The following is a 17397-nucleotide window of genomic DNA, read 5'->3' on the forward strand; positions in this document are numbered from 1 at the left end:
AAGGCTTACTTGTATGTGTATGGGTGCATACGTGAAGGAGGGCTGCAACTCAGTGGCCAGTGAACAATGCCAGTACTGGACGTTGGACTTTGACTTCACAAGATTCCAAATCATTTTTATGTCCTATCGTAATGTTTTTGACATTCTGGCTTTTATAATACCTGCATATGGCAACTATGGTTTTGTTAAGTTTTGAGAAAAATTGTGGTTATTGCAAAGAGGAATGGTTATGGTTTGGGTTACATATCTAAACCAAACTAGAATAACTATTTTTGGGACTTTCAGGGCTGACAATAACAAGTGACACAGCACTGACATACTGTATTATCACCTTTTTACTTAAAGCAGCTGTGCGGAACTTTTTGTTTTCGTTGATTATAGCGCCCCTTTGGTCGAAGCAGTATGACACCCACAGCCTGGTGTCGTAAAATTCCAACTGCAGCCGGCAATTACCGCATGCATTTGTTTTGGAGAGCGAGAGGATTAACTAACGTCAGGTCAGTCCAAGTAATTAGTGGAAACAGCAAAATTACTCAGTAAATTCTCCTGTCGTGTTTCTGTTCTGATCTAATCTAATCTGTTGTGTATTTTGAGCTACTAAGGCTACCGTAGTAGTGTGAGCCTCAGGTTATTCTGGGTAATGTAGTAACCGTTGTTGTGCTACTGGAAACAATGAGAAGCAGCCGTGTACGTTCGGTGTAAGGAGGAATAAACAGTTAACAAGTCATCTGCTGAGTCCGCATTATTATGTGAAAAGAATACTCAGACGATTTGGGAGTTATGCCTTTCTCTATCATTTTCATATTGAGACAGCGGTTAGCATGGCACTTGTAGGGGGTCAGTACATCTTGCGCGGAGGGATACACCAGTAAGCAACAGCTGCAGCTGGCTCTGGGACAGGTACGCTAGGTCACTCGGTAAAAGCAAACAAAAAGACGACACGGACGATATTACTCACCCAACTGAAAGCTGCCCATCAGCTCCTGCAGGCCTGGGGCGTTTTTTCCAGTTCATCTTAGGAACATGAAAAAAGTTTCAATTATGCCAGGATTAGTGATTGCTGCAAAGTCTTCATTCCTTGTGATGCACTCTCTGCGGCGGTTTTCCTCCCGATGATATATCTCGCCAACGATGGTAGCACCGAGTCCCATTCTGTGCAGCAAAATGGGAGCGGAGGATTCAGCCTCTCTTCTCGCCCGCTCAGCATGCAACACATGGAGTTCCTCATCTGTGTACTCCGGCTCAAACAGGTATGGCTCTGGATCTGTGTCCGCTACAACAAACTCTTCAAAATCGCGTTCAAAGTTGTCCATTGCAGCTACTAAAATCCGGACATATCACTAGGCTAAATAAACAGCTGAGTTTTGTTTACAAGCTACGTCTGTGCCTGCTCACCGGTGTATCCCTCCGCGGATCACCGTGCAGGACGTACTGACCCCCTATAAGCGCCATGCTAAACGCTGAGACCCAGCCACTGGACGTACAGACACAAAAAAGATATCGATCATGTTGTCTCAATATGAAAATGATAGAGAAAGGGCATAACTCCCAAATCGTCGGAGTATTCTTTTATCTGAAGATACACAGTGAAGACATAACATAATCCTAACACAGCAAAGCTGTACCTGCAGCCTTCGCTTGCAAAGCTAACGCTACTAACGTTAGGTCAGTCCAAGTAATTAGTGGAAACATGCTAACGTTACACAAATTAGTAGTAAAGTAAGACCTGTTCATAAATGTTCTGGTGTAGCTCTGAATTTCTTATAAACTGAGGACAACTGCCTGCTGTATATTTGTGTTCATGGTCACAGTCACAGATAATTTTAGATGGTGCTCCTTCGTTATCCACCATGACAACCAAGTCCTCATAGATACATCTCTGGTAAAACTGTTATGTGTTCAGCAATGCCCATTGTGTACTGCTTACTCGAAGAACACTGTAAACACGGCTCCTTCTTCTGTGGTTTAATCGCTGCGGGCCGCTGCGGGCGAGCAGAATCACTTCCGCCTCGGGTGCCATATTCTGGTTTGCTGACTTCCGCTGTGTGTCCGACCCGAGTGAGGCTACGCTAAATAGCCATATAGAGAAAGGCTTTTTTGTCGTTGTTGGGTTCAAATAAATATGCGGATCTTCAAGAGGGGGGGGGGAGTTTATTAATGGTAAAAAGTTCCGCACAGCTGCTTTAATATGTGAAACTTGTTAAGAGTTGCATATTGTACACATTGAGCAGACAAAGAGCTAGTTTGCCTGTTGGCTGTTTGGATGCTGTTCAGGTAGCGTACAGTGATTGAAAACAACACTGATGATAGTAGCGAGAGTAAACTAAAATCAGTACAGTTGTGGGCTGGAAAATAAAAACGAAGAGCTGAAAGATGCTAAAACTCTTATAATTCTCTGTTGGTTCATGGTCCTTGCACATGCAGTCATACATGCAAATTCTGATATGGAAATATTGACTGTAGCCTCTTTAGGTTAGGTTTTAGCAATGAAAGCACTTGTGTCAGGAAAAGATTATGTTGCTATTGCTGATTTGCCACAGGATACAAACTCTGGTCTCCTGCACGAGTCAGATACACCATACTGTATATCAATCCACAAGCCTAACCTCCATAGCTTTAATATTACACTCAAAGGGTACAGATGACCAAGGCCCAAAGCCAAATGTCCATGGCTGACCCTTAAATGGGATCAGGTACAACAGTTTACTTCACTTCTTACAGCATCATTTTCACAGTAACAGCGGGGGTCAGATGTGCAGAGCACTCATATGCCGCTAATGTAAAGTGAATTGCACCCACTAGCTAAGTCAACATGCCTCACCACAAATTAGAGGCTAAAAAAAGAAAATCCAGGCTACAGACAGAACAAGAAAGAAAAGCAGCAGAGAGGCAATGGCCGAATTTCTGACCCAAAAAAAAGTGTGAAGACGCACCAGGTATGACAGGTGAAGATGAACGTGGCAAAGGTGAGGAGCTCGGCAGACAAGCCAAGGGTGGTGGTGATGGAGTGGATGTGAATGAGGGGCCCGATTTGGAAAATTTGTCCCCCTAATGGCTGGCCTGATCACGCCTCACTACATGTAGGGCACAATACTTACTGCAATGGATGTAGGGATACTGGGTTGAAAGGAGTGTATAAAGAAAGAAAGCCAAGAGAGGACAAGCATGCTGCATGTCTGTGTGTGTGTGTGTGTGTGTGTGTGTGTGTGTGTGTGTGTGTGTGTGTGTGTGTGTGTGTGTGAGCGCGCGCATGTGCATGGCAGCAGTTGTGTGTCTAACTATTTGCAGGCTACACATGCCCACCTCTGTGTACTTGCTCTATTTACAGAGTCTAGAAGTGTCTTTCCTTCCCCCATGTTGCCCTTGACTTTGACAACTTTTTTCAGTCTTTACATTCTAATCATGTATGATGTTACCTGAATTATTTCATCACATGTATAAGACCAGACAGGCATATCTAAAGGCATTAACCATCATGGAATAGATTCTATTTGAAAACCGCACACCTGCAGAGTGTGAGTTAAAGTGATGGGGCAGATAATATAGATGCCCTTTGGGAGGCTGTAAAAGACAGATATTAATATAGTCACTGAAATACACTGCGGGTGTTTCTATGTCCTTGCAGCAACCAGGTGCTGTTGTTATATAAAACCTTGTATCTGTGGAAAATGTCCACCTCTTATGAGCTTTTAAAGGCGATGCCACTTATGGCTTCACATTATTGAAACTGTACAATGGGGGTGGCTTTAGGGGACTTTTAGGGTTTATTCAAGTGGCAGTAATAATGACGATAATGAGAGAAAAGAGAAGAAGAGGAAGAAATTGCTGCACCTCAACTCATGATACTGCCTTCTTATCTAAGTTTTGAGCTTTCAATCACAATGTCAGTGATTACTAATTGTTAATCAGGTCGTGCCATTTTGTCTATTTGAGCTTATTTTCTTTTAAGTGCTCTTTGTCCTCTACTTCTAACTGCTGAATTGTTAGTTGCCTCAGACAGAATTGAGTCAGGCTATATTCACATTAGGTGTGTTTTTGTGCGAGCTTGTGAGAGGGGTGACACACAGCTATGTGAATTCAACGGTTTGTGAGCAAGGCCGTTTTATAGTGGCACATTGTATGCGCACTTTTTAATGTGAGAGTGTGTGTGTATATTTGCATATGTGCATTTCCTCACTTGTCATTTACCTCTATGAATGCAGTGGGTTGCCATGGGAACTATGACACCCATGACACCACGTGTTTTTATCCATCTTTCAGTCAGGGGGAAAAAAAGACACTTTACTGTAAGTGGTCCGTGTTCTCTCCAGCTCTGAATGATTTGTTTGAGTGCAGTGAGGGAGTGGGCAGCTTTTACAATGACGCTTCCTTATACATTTGGCCTAAAACTCTTTCATAAGAAATGAAAATGTATTTGGAAATTTACATTGAGGTGTGGGATGCAGTAGCTTTTCCTTGGCTACCTATTCTCCGGAGATTTAATTTCTCCTAATGGTGCACTCTGACTATACATTTTACCATAATTGTCCCCCTCAAACTTGATTTTAAAATGATGGGTTGCTTGTGCCACCACCTAATGCTATACAATACTATATTATATGAAGTATTGTACATTTTGGGTAAAATGTGAAAGGAGATTATATTTATTTTATTAAAAAGTTAAGGAAATAGTTTCACATTTTGGGAAAATACAATTATTTGCTTTTTTGCAAAAAGTTCGATGAGAAGACTGACACCACTTTCGTGTATGTATAATAAATATGAAGATATGTCCTGCAGTCGCTTAGCTTAGCATAGCTTAGTATAAAGATTTGAAACCAATGACTGTACTGTATATAAAGATGGACAGCACATCTCCACTTCCTCACAATGTGCAAAAAAGGATGTCAAAATATCGTGAATATGGCTGCAATCTAGTATCTAACTTAAATCTTACTAGTAAGGACAAGTCAGAAAAATTAACACTTGACCAAACATCAGCACAATAAGAACTACTTAAAATGACAGAAACCATTTTTGAGAAAAATTTGTTTGATGTGTACTTTGAGTTTTTACTTTGTCCCATTTCTCATCTGCTAAACAGGAGGCGATCGAAGTGTTTTGGCTTCACTTTTGGGGAGCTGGCATGTCGTTCATCTTTATTATACAGGCTATGCTGGAAACATGGGAAAACAGCTAGCCTGGCTCTGTCCAAAGGTAACAAAATAGACTACCAGAACCACAAGCAAACTTACTAGTTAACTAAAGTTTGTTAAATTCATACAAAAACTTTTGTAAAAAAAAAAAAAAAAAAAAAAAAAAGAACAGAAAAACATAGGTCTATTGGAGATTATATGATAAGATAAAATAAACTTTGTTGTCCCAAGCAGGAAATTTGTTTTGGGCACATAGTGCGACATAGCTGCATAGCAGTTATGTGCTGGACTGTTCTTGTTCTGCTAAAACTGAGTCTGGTCGAGAAATGAAATGCAACTTTAACAAACAAGATAACATGCTGCTTCGTGAGCACTGGTGCTGGTTGTCAGATTTTGTTTTCAGCTAAGCTAACTGGCAGTAGTTTCATATTTACTGACATGACATGAAAGTGGTATCAATCTTCTGATTCAACTCTTGAAAAGAATGTGAATAAGCGTAAGGTTTGGGCGATATGATCAGATTATTGTTCAGCATGATCGTGGTTGGCCTCAATAATGATCCTCATGTGTCCACAATAACAGAAAGATTTTCTTTCTATGCTTCACCTCATTGTTTTAGCATATCAAAAAAAAAGGAAAAACATACTAGTATACGTCTGACCCTGTAAAAAAAATAGCTATTTAAATGTTAGCCCTAACTCTAGGAAAGATGTACCCTCTCATTAGCAAAAAGAATGCAAATGCACCTAATTGGCAATTCTTTGGTTTCAAACCAAATGAAAAAGTAGATCAGAGAATGTGAACAAAGTGATTTGTAAGCTGTGCAAAAAACAAGTTAGGACTAAAGATAGAAACACCTCAAGTATCCACTCCCATCTTAAAACTCACCATCCAACAGAATACGCAAGTCTGTCACTGAATCCATCTACAAAGAGCAGTCGGACCAAAACTCCCACCGTGATGAGCAATTGACGGTCAATCATTGTGGCTTATACAAAGACAATGAAATATAAATGTGACAGTCAACAGTGGCGAGACTGTATGAGGCAGTTTAAATGTGCTATTGAATAAAAATAACATCACTTTTTTTTTTTCTTAACTTAGCACCCTCTTGTGTGTAAAAAAGTGCTTATTGGCTATACATTGTGGCTACTTTTTGCCCACCTGTGGGTATTGCAACATACTTATGCTTCTCCACTCCGTAGATACTTTTATCTGTATCTTTGCCTTTCTTTGGATGTTAATTTTGTATATTGTTGTTTTTATCACAGCAATATCAACAGCAGGGTAATTTCAATACCACCCAACCCTATAAGTTCGTTTCCCAAAGTGGCAAGCTATTTCTTTAGCAAATTTCACACACAAGGCAACATTGATGGCGAAAAACTCAGCAGTCAACTAGCCTTGACTGTAGCTAGATTTCCATCTACATATAGTCCAAACCAAATTTTCAGAAAATGAGGATTTATGCACCTTTCCATCCCTGCTGTCAGAGAATATTGGGAGTTAGAAAAGGATGTAACAAGATACCTTGAGTAAAAGAACACCAGTCAAAGCCCAAATAGTGAGGAAAAAAAACGAAGCAAACATGATAAAATGGACATAAGAACAAGTAGATAGAAGGAACCTTATTATATTTACAGTAAGTCCACACACTAACTAAACCTGTATGGCAATGCCTGGGGAAAATTTCCCAGTGCTCAGCAGCCCATGGGTCTTAACACCTACATACATGTATGCATACACATGTGCAGAAACACACACTGCCTTTGTTACAGCCCTGAGGGAGGCAGAGAATTTCTTAAAGGCAAACTCATGCCATTATGAAAAAATACATGCATACACACACATACACATACACAAAAACAGCCAAAAGCTGCAGGTGAGCATACACCTGAGGGCCTCTGACCCACATAGGGCCATGTGCAGGATGCGTCCCACTTTTCCACTTGATGATGCATCATTAACCTGCTGTCTCCTGTCCAAAGGGCTCATAGTGTTATAATTGTCATTCATCACACACAAACTCACAGCACTGACTGCTATTCTTTCAGACGACACATGGCTTTTTTCTCTCCTGCTTTGACTTTCTATGGTCCTATAATTACACACACTCACACACAGAAATAACAACAGAAACACACACCTGTGCACTTACACACTCACAGAGCTCATGGTGTCTGCCAGTATCAAAGTGGTTTCCTGGGGTACTAAAGTGCACAGTGTCTCCCATTTTAGCCACTGTGTTGCCTCAGAATCTGACACACATAGAGTCCCTCCTTCTCTCTCTCCCTGACTCCCTCCCTCCCTCTCTCCTCCTCTCTCTCTCTCTCTCTCTCTCTCTCTCTCTCTCTCCATCTCTCTGTCTCTCATACACATGCTGGCTCTTTTCTGCGCTGTCTCCTCTCCAGCTGTCTTATTCTCTTATTCCCTCTTCCCACTCTCTGTTTTCTCCTCCTCCTATTTGCTTCTCTTTCTCTTTCTCTCACACACAAGCATACAGATGCACACATACTCTCTCCCTCCTTCTCACCCTCCTCTTCTCTCCTCATATCCACCGGCAACTGCGCTGAGAAGCCTCCCTCACCAAGCCTGTGGATCCCTTCACTTGACTAATTAGCCTTGAAGTGCTGTTGAAGATCATCATATTTAGCTTAGCGACCTAGCGGCACAGAGTGCAGACAGATATAGACTCAGCTGGCTGGAGGCTGGCTGCCTGGCAGTGGGCAAGCTCTCTATCTCTCTCTTTATTCTCACTCAGTGCCGAGGGCTTCTCGGTGGCAGAGCGGCGGAAGTGAGGGGTGGTTTTGCTTTGAAAGAGACGAAAAGGGGGGAAAAGAGAAAGAAGCTGAGCCGAGACCACAACGCGGCCACAGAATGGGAGTCCGCTGCAGGAGCAAATCCTCCTAGAGACGGAGGCTCGGAGGAGGCAGCGGTCACTGTGCAGCAGCAGCACTGTTACCAACACACAGAGATTTAAGGTGAGAGTTTTTCAAGCCCGCTTCTGCCCAGCTCCTCTAGTTCTTTTTTTTGAAAATGGGTTGTGAGTATGCATTTATGTGTATGTGTGTGTGTGTGTGTGTGTGTGTGTGTGTGTGTGTGTGTGTGTGTGAGAGAGAGTGAGAATGTAATTGTGCATCTCTACGACCCATATTGTGAACCTGAGGTGCAGCACGGGAGGGATTCAGTGCAGGATGTTCTCTCTCTCTCTCTCTCTCTCTCTCTCTCTCTCTCTCTCTCTCTCTTTCTCTCTTTCTCTCTCAGTCTCACACACACACACACACACACACACACACACACACACACACACACACACACACACACACACAGGCATCAGCTGTGCAGCACCACTTGTTGGACTGACATCCAAGTTGACATGTAATGAATACTGTGATGATGGTCACTTGTGTGTGTGTGAATGAGCTGGTGCATACAGGTGTGTAAATATCAGCCCCTGTTAGTGTGTGTAAGCGCCTGTGTGTGTGTGTGTGTGTGTGTGTGTGTGTGTGTGTGTTTGTGTGTGTGTCTCAGCAAGATAGTGAGTGGGTCTTTTGTTGCCGTGGTGCCAGTTCGAGGCTTAAGGATGCACATCATAGTGAACAATATGGGCAGCAACACAAGAGACAATCAGTCATGCCAACCTTATGCCTGATTGCTTCTCTCTGCTTTGGAAGACGGGTCCATAAAGGGAGACCCAAATACTGTATTTACAGCAGACAACCTGCTGTGTGTGTGTGTGTATTTGCAATCCCTTTATCTTCCACCACAACTTGTACAACATGTTCTTTCTTTTCTCAGTATCAGTGAGTGCCGTCTCACCAATCAAAGCACTTTGTGCTGTAGCTGAGGCTTGACTATAGTACTACTTATATTGGAATAGTGGGATAATAGTGGGATAGTGTTTCCCATGAGGCAGACAGCCAATAGTGGAGAAAATAAGTATATGAACCACAGCATGAATAATTAACACACTCAAACACAGTGTGTGTAGTCTGTACTGCTCTCTCTCTGTCTGTTTGTGTGTACATGTCACTCAGCTAAATGTCGCATGATGCATCGACAGGAATACTGTTTTTTTGTTTGTTTGTTTGTTTGTTTTTTGACTCTTCCAAATGCACATTGTTGCAAGATTTTTGAAGGACACTTTCAGACATTTCGACCATTTGCTGTCATAAACTCATAAACAAGTCTCATGTGAAGCTATAAATAGAAGGCGGTGATGATAAATCTATGACGTGGAACAGAAACTGCCAAGAGGGACTTTACTGCCAGATAATTGAAGTTCAAGTTTGTGGACACTGTGACAGCACCTGGGGTGATTTTGCAGAAATGATGATGATCTAATTCCCCTAAAATCCTGCATGTTTAAATTGAAGGAACCACTATTCAGTGGCTGTGTAATACAGACAGGTGCGTTGCTTGTGCTATAAAATTTGTATTTTTTATAATATATAATTCTTTGAATGTCAGGATTTTCATTGTTTTTTTTTAGAAGCCCATTAATCATCAATTACTTGTTTGTTAAAATGTCCTGTTAGACTAAACTGTTCAAGATGAGAGTGGGTCTAAGTGAATTTAGGTTGCTGGGAGTATTACATCTTTAAGCCTTTAGTTATTAATGCATATACTCTAATGCTCCTTAAAACCAGTCGCAGCAATATTTAATATCTTTCCCAGTTCTCTTTACGTGCACATATGCAATCAGTCTCGTCATCAGGAATGATGGTGAAGATGGTGTATGATCTGTTTTTGTGTAAACAGCAATCAGTTGTGTTTTAGTTCTTTAAAAAAGTGCTTCAAAGGATTAGATTCACTGTTTTACTACATCACTGATGAAGACATGGATGCATTCCAACCTTGTGCAGTGGCCTCCTCCCCTCTCACCAAAAACGACCATTGATTGGAGGAAAGGGCTGACAAGGCAGCAGAGATTTGCCCTCGGCAATAAAGGCAGCGAGATAATTGTTGTCAAGGAGATGAGGGCTCGATGAGGGCTCGATATCTGAGAGGAGAACCAATTGGTCTTTGAATGAATAAAATGAAGAAGATAAATTGAAGAATGCTGAGAGCAGTTGCTTTATGATTGATAAAATCAGTTTCAAAGCTCTTAGAAAAACTGCATTTGCTGTTTGATTCAAGGAGGATATGCTTGGATGCCCTTTGAGGCGGCCCTCAACTTAAAACAAAGCAGAGGCTGACATTATTCACGTTGAGTGCAGTCATTTGCATGTCAAGAACCCTTGAGCATCTCATAAGATGGCCTTCCTGCACTAACTTTCCCCAACATCTCTTCCCCTGTCTTCTCTTATTCTCACTTTGGGGACTGAAGCTGTTTTTCCTCAACTTCTACCAGTTATCCCCCGCTTGCTGTTATTTCCCACTGCTGAGTCTGCTGGCTTTCGCCCCCACCCTCTTCACTTCTGAAGAGTCTCCAAACGTCTGCATCATGACTTTGTCTCTCTCTTATCTCTTTCTGTCAGGCTTTTGTTTTTGATCATCGCTCCTCTGTTTCCACTCTACTTCTCCTCCTTTCAACCTCATTTCCCCCCACCCAATTCTTTTGATTGCCTACCTACATAGGTGGGTGTATGTACGTGTGTGTACGTGTGTGTGTGTGTGTGTGTGTGTGTGTGTGTGTGTGTGTGTGTGTGTGCGCGCATCTGTATGTGTGCATATTTGATGCCTTGTGCACAATTTATCTTTGTGGGCATTTCACACATGAGTGAGTGATTTTTGTGTCTGTCGTGAATGTGTGTATGTAGGTGTGCATATAAAAATGAATGTTTGTACAATGATGGCAGGTGATAAAACGATTCCTTTCTTGTGCTCAGGCATGATTATCTGTAAATCTGACAATGTGGAGTATGCACACTATTACCAGTGCTGAAGGTCTGTGGTTTACTAACGGATGGATGACATATAATGAGCTCCAGGTGTAAATATTTCTCATTGTGATTGAAGAGCTTAAGTAGTTGGACACATGGCGCTTCTCTTTACTATGATGATCCCACATGTGTGGTGCCACGTCCATCATAATGTATTAGTTGATTATATTTTGCATTAAAGGTCCAGTGTGTAGAAATTGAATAGAATATCTAAACAATGTTTTCTTTTGTGTATGATCACCTTAAAATAAGAATTGCCATGCTTTCCTTACCTTAGAATGAGCCAATTATATCTACACAGGGAGCGGGTCCTCGTCCACAGAGTCTGTCGTGTTGCACCACTATGTTTCTACAGTACCCCAGAATGGATAAACCAAACACTGGCTCTAGACAAGGCCATTTGTGCTTTCGCATTCTAAGCCCCTCCACAACAAGCAGTGTTGGAAAAACACAGATTTATTAACGTGAAACTGCTTTATTCAGTGTTTTTTCTGGTTTAAATCACTGGGTCCGTTTTGTTTTGGAGAAGAAAAGACCTCGGCAGATGATTTGGCTCTTGGTAAAAACCCTGTGACTGTCTGGATCTTAAGTTGTCAGAGAAAAAAAGGTGAGCACACATTAGCAAGGCTGGCAGCCCATCTACAACAAGCCAAACAGCATTGGAGAAACACTGATTTTTTTTTTTTTTTTTTAAATAAGCGACGACGGAGCCACTGTATATGGGGCACCTGCTCTAACCCCTAAGCCACCGACGCCCCTGAGAAACTCTGATTTTTAATGTGAAACCATTTTATCCAATGTTTTTTACCGGTTTTAATCATCGCGTGTGTTGTGTTTTTCCCTGATAAAGACCTCAAAACAATGAACAACGAAGGAATTTTAACTGGGAGATCACACTTGGCACATGGGTGGTTGCAATCTGCAATTAAATCCTTCACACTGTTCCTTTAATAATCTGAATCTTCAAAGTAGCATAGTAGTACCATAAATGTAGAAGAGTTAAAAAGAACATTTCTCCCTGAAATATAGTAGTACGTAGAGTAAAAGCATTAAGTAGCATAGCGTGGAAATACTACACGTACCTTACATTTCACCACTGCTTATTTGTGAAGTTAATTGTAGGTCTGAGATAGGCCTTGAATGTTGGCATTGGATGGAATCACATGCAGCCAAATGCTGCCCTGCAGCACAGATAGGGTAGGAGCAGAACCTAAAACTGTTTCTGCCAAGATACGTCTTTGTTGCTTTGGAGGGGTTTTTTTTGGTTTTGTTTTGGCTTTTTTTTCCGCTCGTAGCATATTTTGAGACAAATGCTCAAAAAGATCAAAGTGTATACTTTCAGGTGGAAAAGATATTGTTCAAAAAAAATTTATTTTCCTCTTTGGTGCAACGCAACAGACTATGAAATCCTCACCCTATGGTTTACTCTAAGCCAGGCACTGAATATAGACTACTATTTACAATCTTGTATTGTCTGGAACTCAGGCGACTGTTCAGTGACTCACTGTTATCACAAAGTTATGACTACATCGAGGTGCCAGTCAGGTCTCTCTCCTCACCAGTAAGCCCAGCCAATTATTAACCACAGCCAACTTAACAGTACAGGTTGACTAGGAATGAGTTTAAAGTTGTGGTATACTGTGTTATCCAAATAGCCTGAATTATAGGCCTCTCCTGTATTCCTTACTTAATGTCTCAGAGGCCCTCAAGCTGCTCTCACAGTGTCAGCAAATACAACATGTATTTTTTAGTATTACGAACACTTGCAAAACATCATCAAAAATGGTCCACAACCGCATGAACTTTGATCCACATCTTTTTGGATATGCATATTTGTGTGTTCCAGGGATAATAGATTTTTATGTTGTCAAGTTCAACATTTGCAATTTTAGCTTTTGCCAAACATGAAGCAGTTTGTGTTCTTACTGCACAGCCTCTCCGCAGCCAGCATATCCTTTTAACACAAACAGAACAAAGTAAACTAAAGCTTTGCAATGACCTTTGACTCCACAGATGATGAACAGTCAGTTGTCAGCACAGAGGAGGGCAGTGAGGAGCCTTCCTGGAGACATCGGCCAGCAGAAGACTAGCACCTACATCGTGCCCTGCTTCCTCTTTGTGGAGGTGAGTGTTTGGACACATTTTGTTAAAGAGAGACTAGTGTGCAGCACTGTAATCGCCTGTGGTCATCAAACTTTGAGCAGCTTGGAGCCTGATCTGACCCAAACATTGAAAGTCATGTTGAAGGTAGTTTGTTCCTTGCTTTCGGTACTAAAGGCAGTATTTGTTGTAGTTGACATGACTTAGCCGAAATCTTAGGCTTTCATGTGCTTATATTGTACAGTGGGCAAGATTGTGCTGTGTAAATACTGCTGGTTGTACATGACAGTAGGTAGAAATGAAGAGTTAGCTGTATACTCTGCAGGTGTCGGAGGATTTAGAAACCTCTGAGAACTTGGAGTCACACAGAGCGAGCTGATGGACACATGAAAGCCCATTTTACAGTCCTCTGCCTGTGAATGATCCTCTTCCTCCTCTCTTCCATTTCTTCCCACATCTCTTTCTTCCATCATTTCACATGTTTCTCATGGCAGATTAACAACAATGAGCACCAGTTGGGAAATTGCATGAATTAGCAGGCTCTGTTTTCAATTCACCGATTCCCAAAAGCAATGATTGATTTGATTAAATTGTCACAAATGGGTAATTACCCTCAGTCCATGAATCATTTAGAGATAACATTCAGTGGGATGGTGAAAGGGTTCTGTTCTCGCAACAAAAGCCCTCTCGAGTGACCTTTTTGCTCGATTCCATTCCTCCGTTCCTCTACTCTTCCCACGACTCTTCTTCTCTCCCTGTAATCCCTAAATGACCTGATGGAGCGCTCATAGCCTCAGCTGCATTTCCTAATTAATTGGCCTAATTAAGAACGGAAACCCAATTAGCCCGTGCCACAGCTAACACGCTCCAGGCCTGCAGGTCCTCTGAGCTACAGTGACGATAGCTGAATTAGCTGTTTTTTAGCATTAAAGTAAAGTCTTTAAATTTACCCTGAAAATGTGATGTTGCATTCTTTTATGGGTTAAAACATTAAAGTTGGAGGTTGGTAAAAGTCAAATGGTGCCACAGAAAGTTGACTAAATGAGTGAGAAGTTCAGGTTTTGGCAATATAGCCTACAGGCAAACAAGAGAGGATAGATATGGGCGTTATTCCATCCCACCAGTCAAAACAAACTTAAAGGTCCTGTGTGTAACTTTCAGAAAATCCTTGTTAATAGTGACACCTCTCTCTGATTAACTGACCCATTAAGTAAACTGCGGACAGCTCGTGATCTGCCACTCGTACTCATTAGCTGTGACCAAGCACCTGAGCTTTGGCTAAAATAGTAACAAACACAAGACTGACTGTGGCTGACCATCATCATGTTAGTAGAAGGCTGAAAAAAGAAATCTCAGTCATATTTAGAATAATGTTACTATCTGACAGTTGTATTTCATTTGGACCATTGGCTCCATGATACCAAAATTTGCAAGTTACATTATTAGCTGATGTTACAAGTAACCATGTACAGTAGCTAAATGACATCTAGTTGGCTAACATTAGCTCAGGTTACGGTTAGCTCATTAGCCGCTCTGCATTACTCTTGGCTCGTAGAAAGTGCTTTACTGTTAGATCTTTTATTGTTGGCTAAGTCAACGCAGATTGTCATGATATCGGTAGTATCATTGATCATTTTAGCAGGGGAAGTAAGTTGGCAAGCTCGCCATCTAATAAATCCACTCAGATAGCATTTTGCCAGCAATAACATGCACGCTGCACTGATCTGGCATTGGTTTCTACGTAAGGTTAACTTACGTAGAAACCAATCTGCAAATGGCAAATGCCAGCAGTGACTCGGGCAGTCGAGAGGATGGTCCAGAATCAGACCCTTGGCACCCGGGCACTTAATCTTACTCAAGCTGAATTTGAGTTGCTCGAGGGAACAAAGTAAAGGTCCATCTCCGCCAGGTCACCAAAGTGTGTGTAACGGAAAGAGCATGTGTCGACTCTCTGTTGTGGTTGCTGCCAGTTGTTTGTTGATGTAAGCGGACACTTTTTTTTTTTAAAACTCAAGTTAGCAAATGTTGCACACTAGTGGCATGGAGCTAAAGGGAGGCAAGGCCCATGGAATGCACACAACGTCACATCCTTTGGATTTTCCATGAAAAATTTTGCCCTGTCCTTTAAATAGAGTTTAGTCCACAGGCTGCCAATGGCAAGTGGGGGCAAGAACGACTAATACTGGTCAAAAAGTTACATAGAGAACCTTTAAGTAAACTTAGTTGTGAAAACTTGGTCTCATTCAAGGTTTATGTTTGGTTTTTTTTTAGTGTCTTGTGTAAACTGTCTTTAGCAACCTGCATAATTTGTAAGTGCACCTGCAGTAACACCTCAACTGGATCTCCTGAAGGATTTTCTTCAACCCCATTCCTCGTCTCTTTTCTTTGTACTCATTCACTCATTCACAACATCCTCTTGAGATCACGCTGGAGCTTTTTTTTTTCCATGTGCTCTTTGTGCCTCATCCAACACATGAATCCTACACTCTTTCCACATAATAGTACTCTTCAACACACACCTCTGTTACCACTGCATCTCTTTATAGCACAAATATCCCACAGTCCCTGCAGGGTTGCACGCCGTCTTAAGCTTGCTTTTATTTTTCTTTCATTGTGCTTTGGTATTGGCTCATTCTCGGCATCCTCTTGAGGACTTGTTATAATGATTTTCCAGCTTTCTAATTTTTTCATCGTGCGTCTATAATATCTCTGGGCTTATATCTGTCAGTGGCGCTCCTCCCCTCCTCTAGTATTCTCTTTGACAGTCTCTTGAGTACTGCCCAGTCACTCTTTTTATACAGATCCTCCACATCACTCTTCTCCTGCACTTATTCCCTTGAGTAATTGCAGCTTTTGCACCATGGATCTTTCCATTATTCCCCTTTACTTGTAAGCTTCATCTCCTCCTCCCACTCGAAAAGCCCGTCTATTATCGCAAAGACCTCCGTTCTCCTCAGTCTTCCTCTCCAGATTAATTTTCCCCCATGGGCCTCCATCATTTCTTCTTTTCTCCCCACGTTTCTGTCCACCCTTTCCTCTCAGGGCATACAGACCTTGTCCTCATGCTCACCTCATATCACACATTGGTGGGTGACATGAACATCTACACTCCTGTGGAGGAGGTGTTATGTGCAGCTGATACCGTCTCTGCTCTTTGCAGTTTCTTTCCCATTCTGTCACCTATATTGCCTCTCTCTCTGGGGGCGCATCTATTGCTTTTATTTTGTTCAAACAGGGCCAGAGGCGGGGCGACGTAAATCCAGTTTGACTTTAATCACTATATATGCGCCTGAATGAATCTGTGTACATTGCAGTAGTTTAATAAAGGGCATTTTAAATTCAATTCATCCCTCCAATGTGTTCACACTGAAGCAGCTTGCTGTAGCATAGCTCCCCCCGGAGGGCACTCTCTCCTTTGTTGTTACATTAGCATCTCATTACACATTTCTTTTCAATTCAAACGCCCAGTCTTATTCCTCTTCCTCTCTTGTGATCTTGTTGCTGATTTCCTCTCTTTTTCCCTCTTTTTCTCGCAATCTAAACTCTCTGCCTCTTACTGACTGGCTCGCTCTTACTTAATCAGTTTATCTTTGTGACGATGGCCTTTTTCCTCTCGCTCAGTCAAATCCCGCTGTCAGTTCATCGCTCTTTTAATCTCCAGGCTTGTCTACCATGTCTAACTTTGATTACTGTATCTCTGTCTCCCTCTGTTTTCCACTTTCCATGTTTCATCCTTCTACTGTCCTTCCTCTGTCTCTTCCAGTCATCATTTTTTTTCTTTCCCTAAATTGAAATGTGACAACTGGCCCTTATCAGTTTCCTATACGAACAGGGGAGATTTCAAACGATTTCACATTTAGCTGCATAGGATAAAAACAACATAATGGAAAGCAGATAAGTCATCCCCCCTCTCTCTGTATCTTTCACTCTTCTCTCTTGTTTTCACTCCACGCTGCTGCTGTCGCCGCTATCATGCTGCGGAGCCACACAAGAGACTGGTCTGCAGCCTAACAGAAGCACTGTTTCAAAGGACCCTGTTTAAAAAGTCATTTTGATAGGACTGATTCCTGACTTGCTTTTGACACTGGTGGATGGGAGGAGGGTTGTGAGCTGGTGTGATCTAGGCCAGACAGGCCGACTGTGAAAATCTGTTCTGAAGCTGACTTACAAAGTACTCAGTGACTACAAGTGGACTCCCTGAGTGGATCTCACTAAGCATACAACTTTGCAGCCAGTGGTAGTGTGGGATCAGCTGTAACAATAGTTAGATGAGATAA

General features: G+C 41.9%; 1 protein-coding gene across 4 annotated transcripts in view; it reads left to right on the top strand.

Annotated features, from left to right (window-relative positions):
• plppr2b (phospholipid phosphatase related 2b) overlaps positions 1 to 17397 on the top strand; it is a 77169-nt gene that overhangs the window by 3102 nt on the left and 56670 nt on the right. For 2 of the 4 annotated variants that reach the window (XM_049567061.1, XM_049567030.1), the window contains exon 3: positions 13034 to 13144. In XM_049567061.1, coding sequence (XP_049423018.1) covers positions 13034 to 13144 — 111 coding nt within the window. Of the gene's footprint in view, positions 1 to 7511; positions 8117 to 13033; positions 13145 to 17397 lie in introns of those variants that run through there. The other 2 variants (XM_049567052.1, XM_049567041.1) reach the window with 2 other exon arrangements.

The sequence above is a fragment of the Epinephelus fuscoguttatus genome, linkage group LG3 (assembly GCF_011397635.1).
Source record: "Epinephelus fuscoguttatus linkage group LG3, E.fuscoguttatus.final_Chr_v1".
In the NCBI taxonomy this organism is placed as follows: domain Eukaryota; kingdom Metazoa; phylum Chordata; class Actinopteri; order Perciformes; family Serranidae; genus Epinephelus; species Epinephelus fuscoguttatus.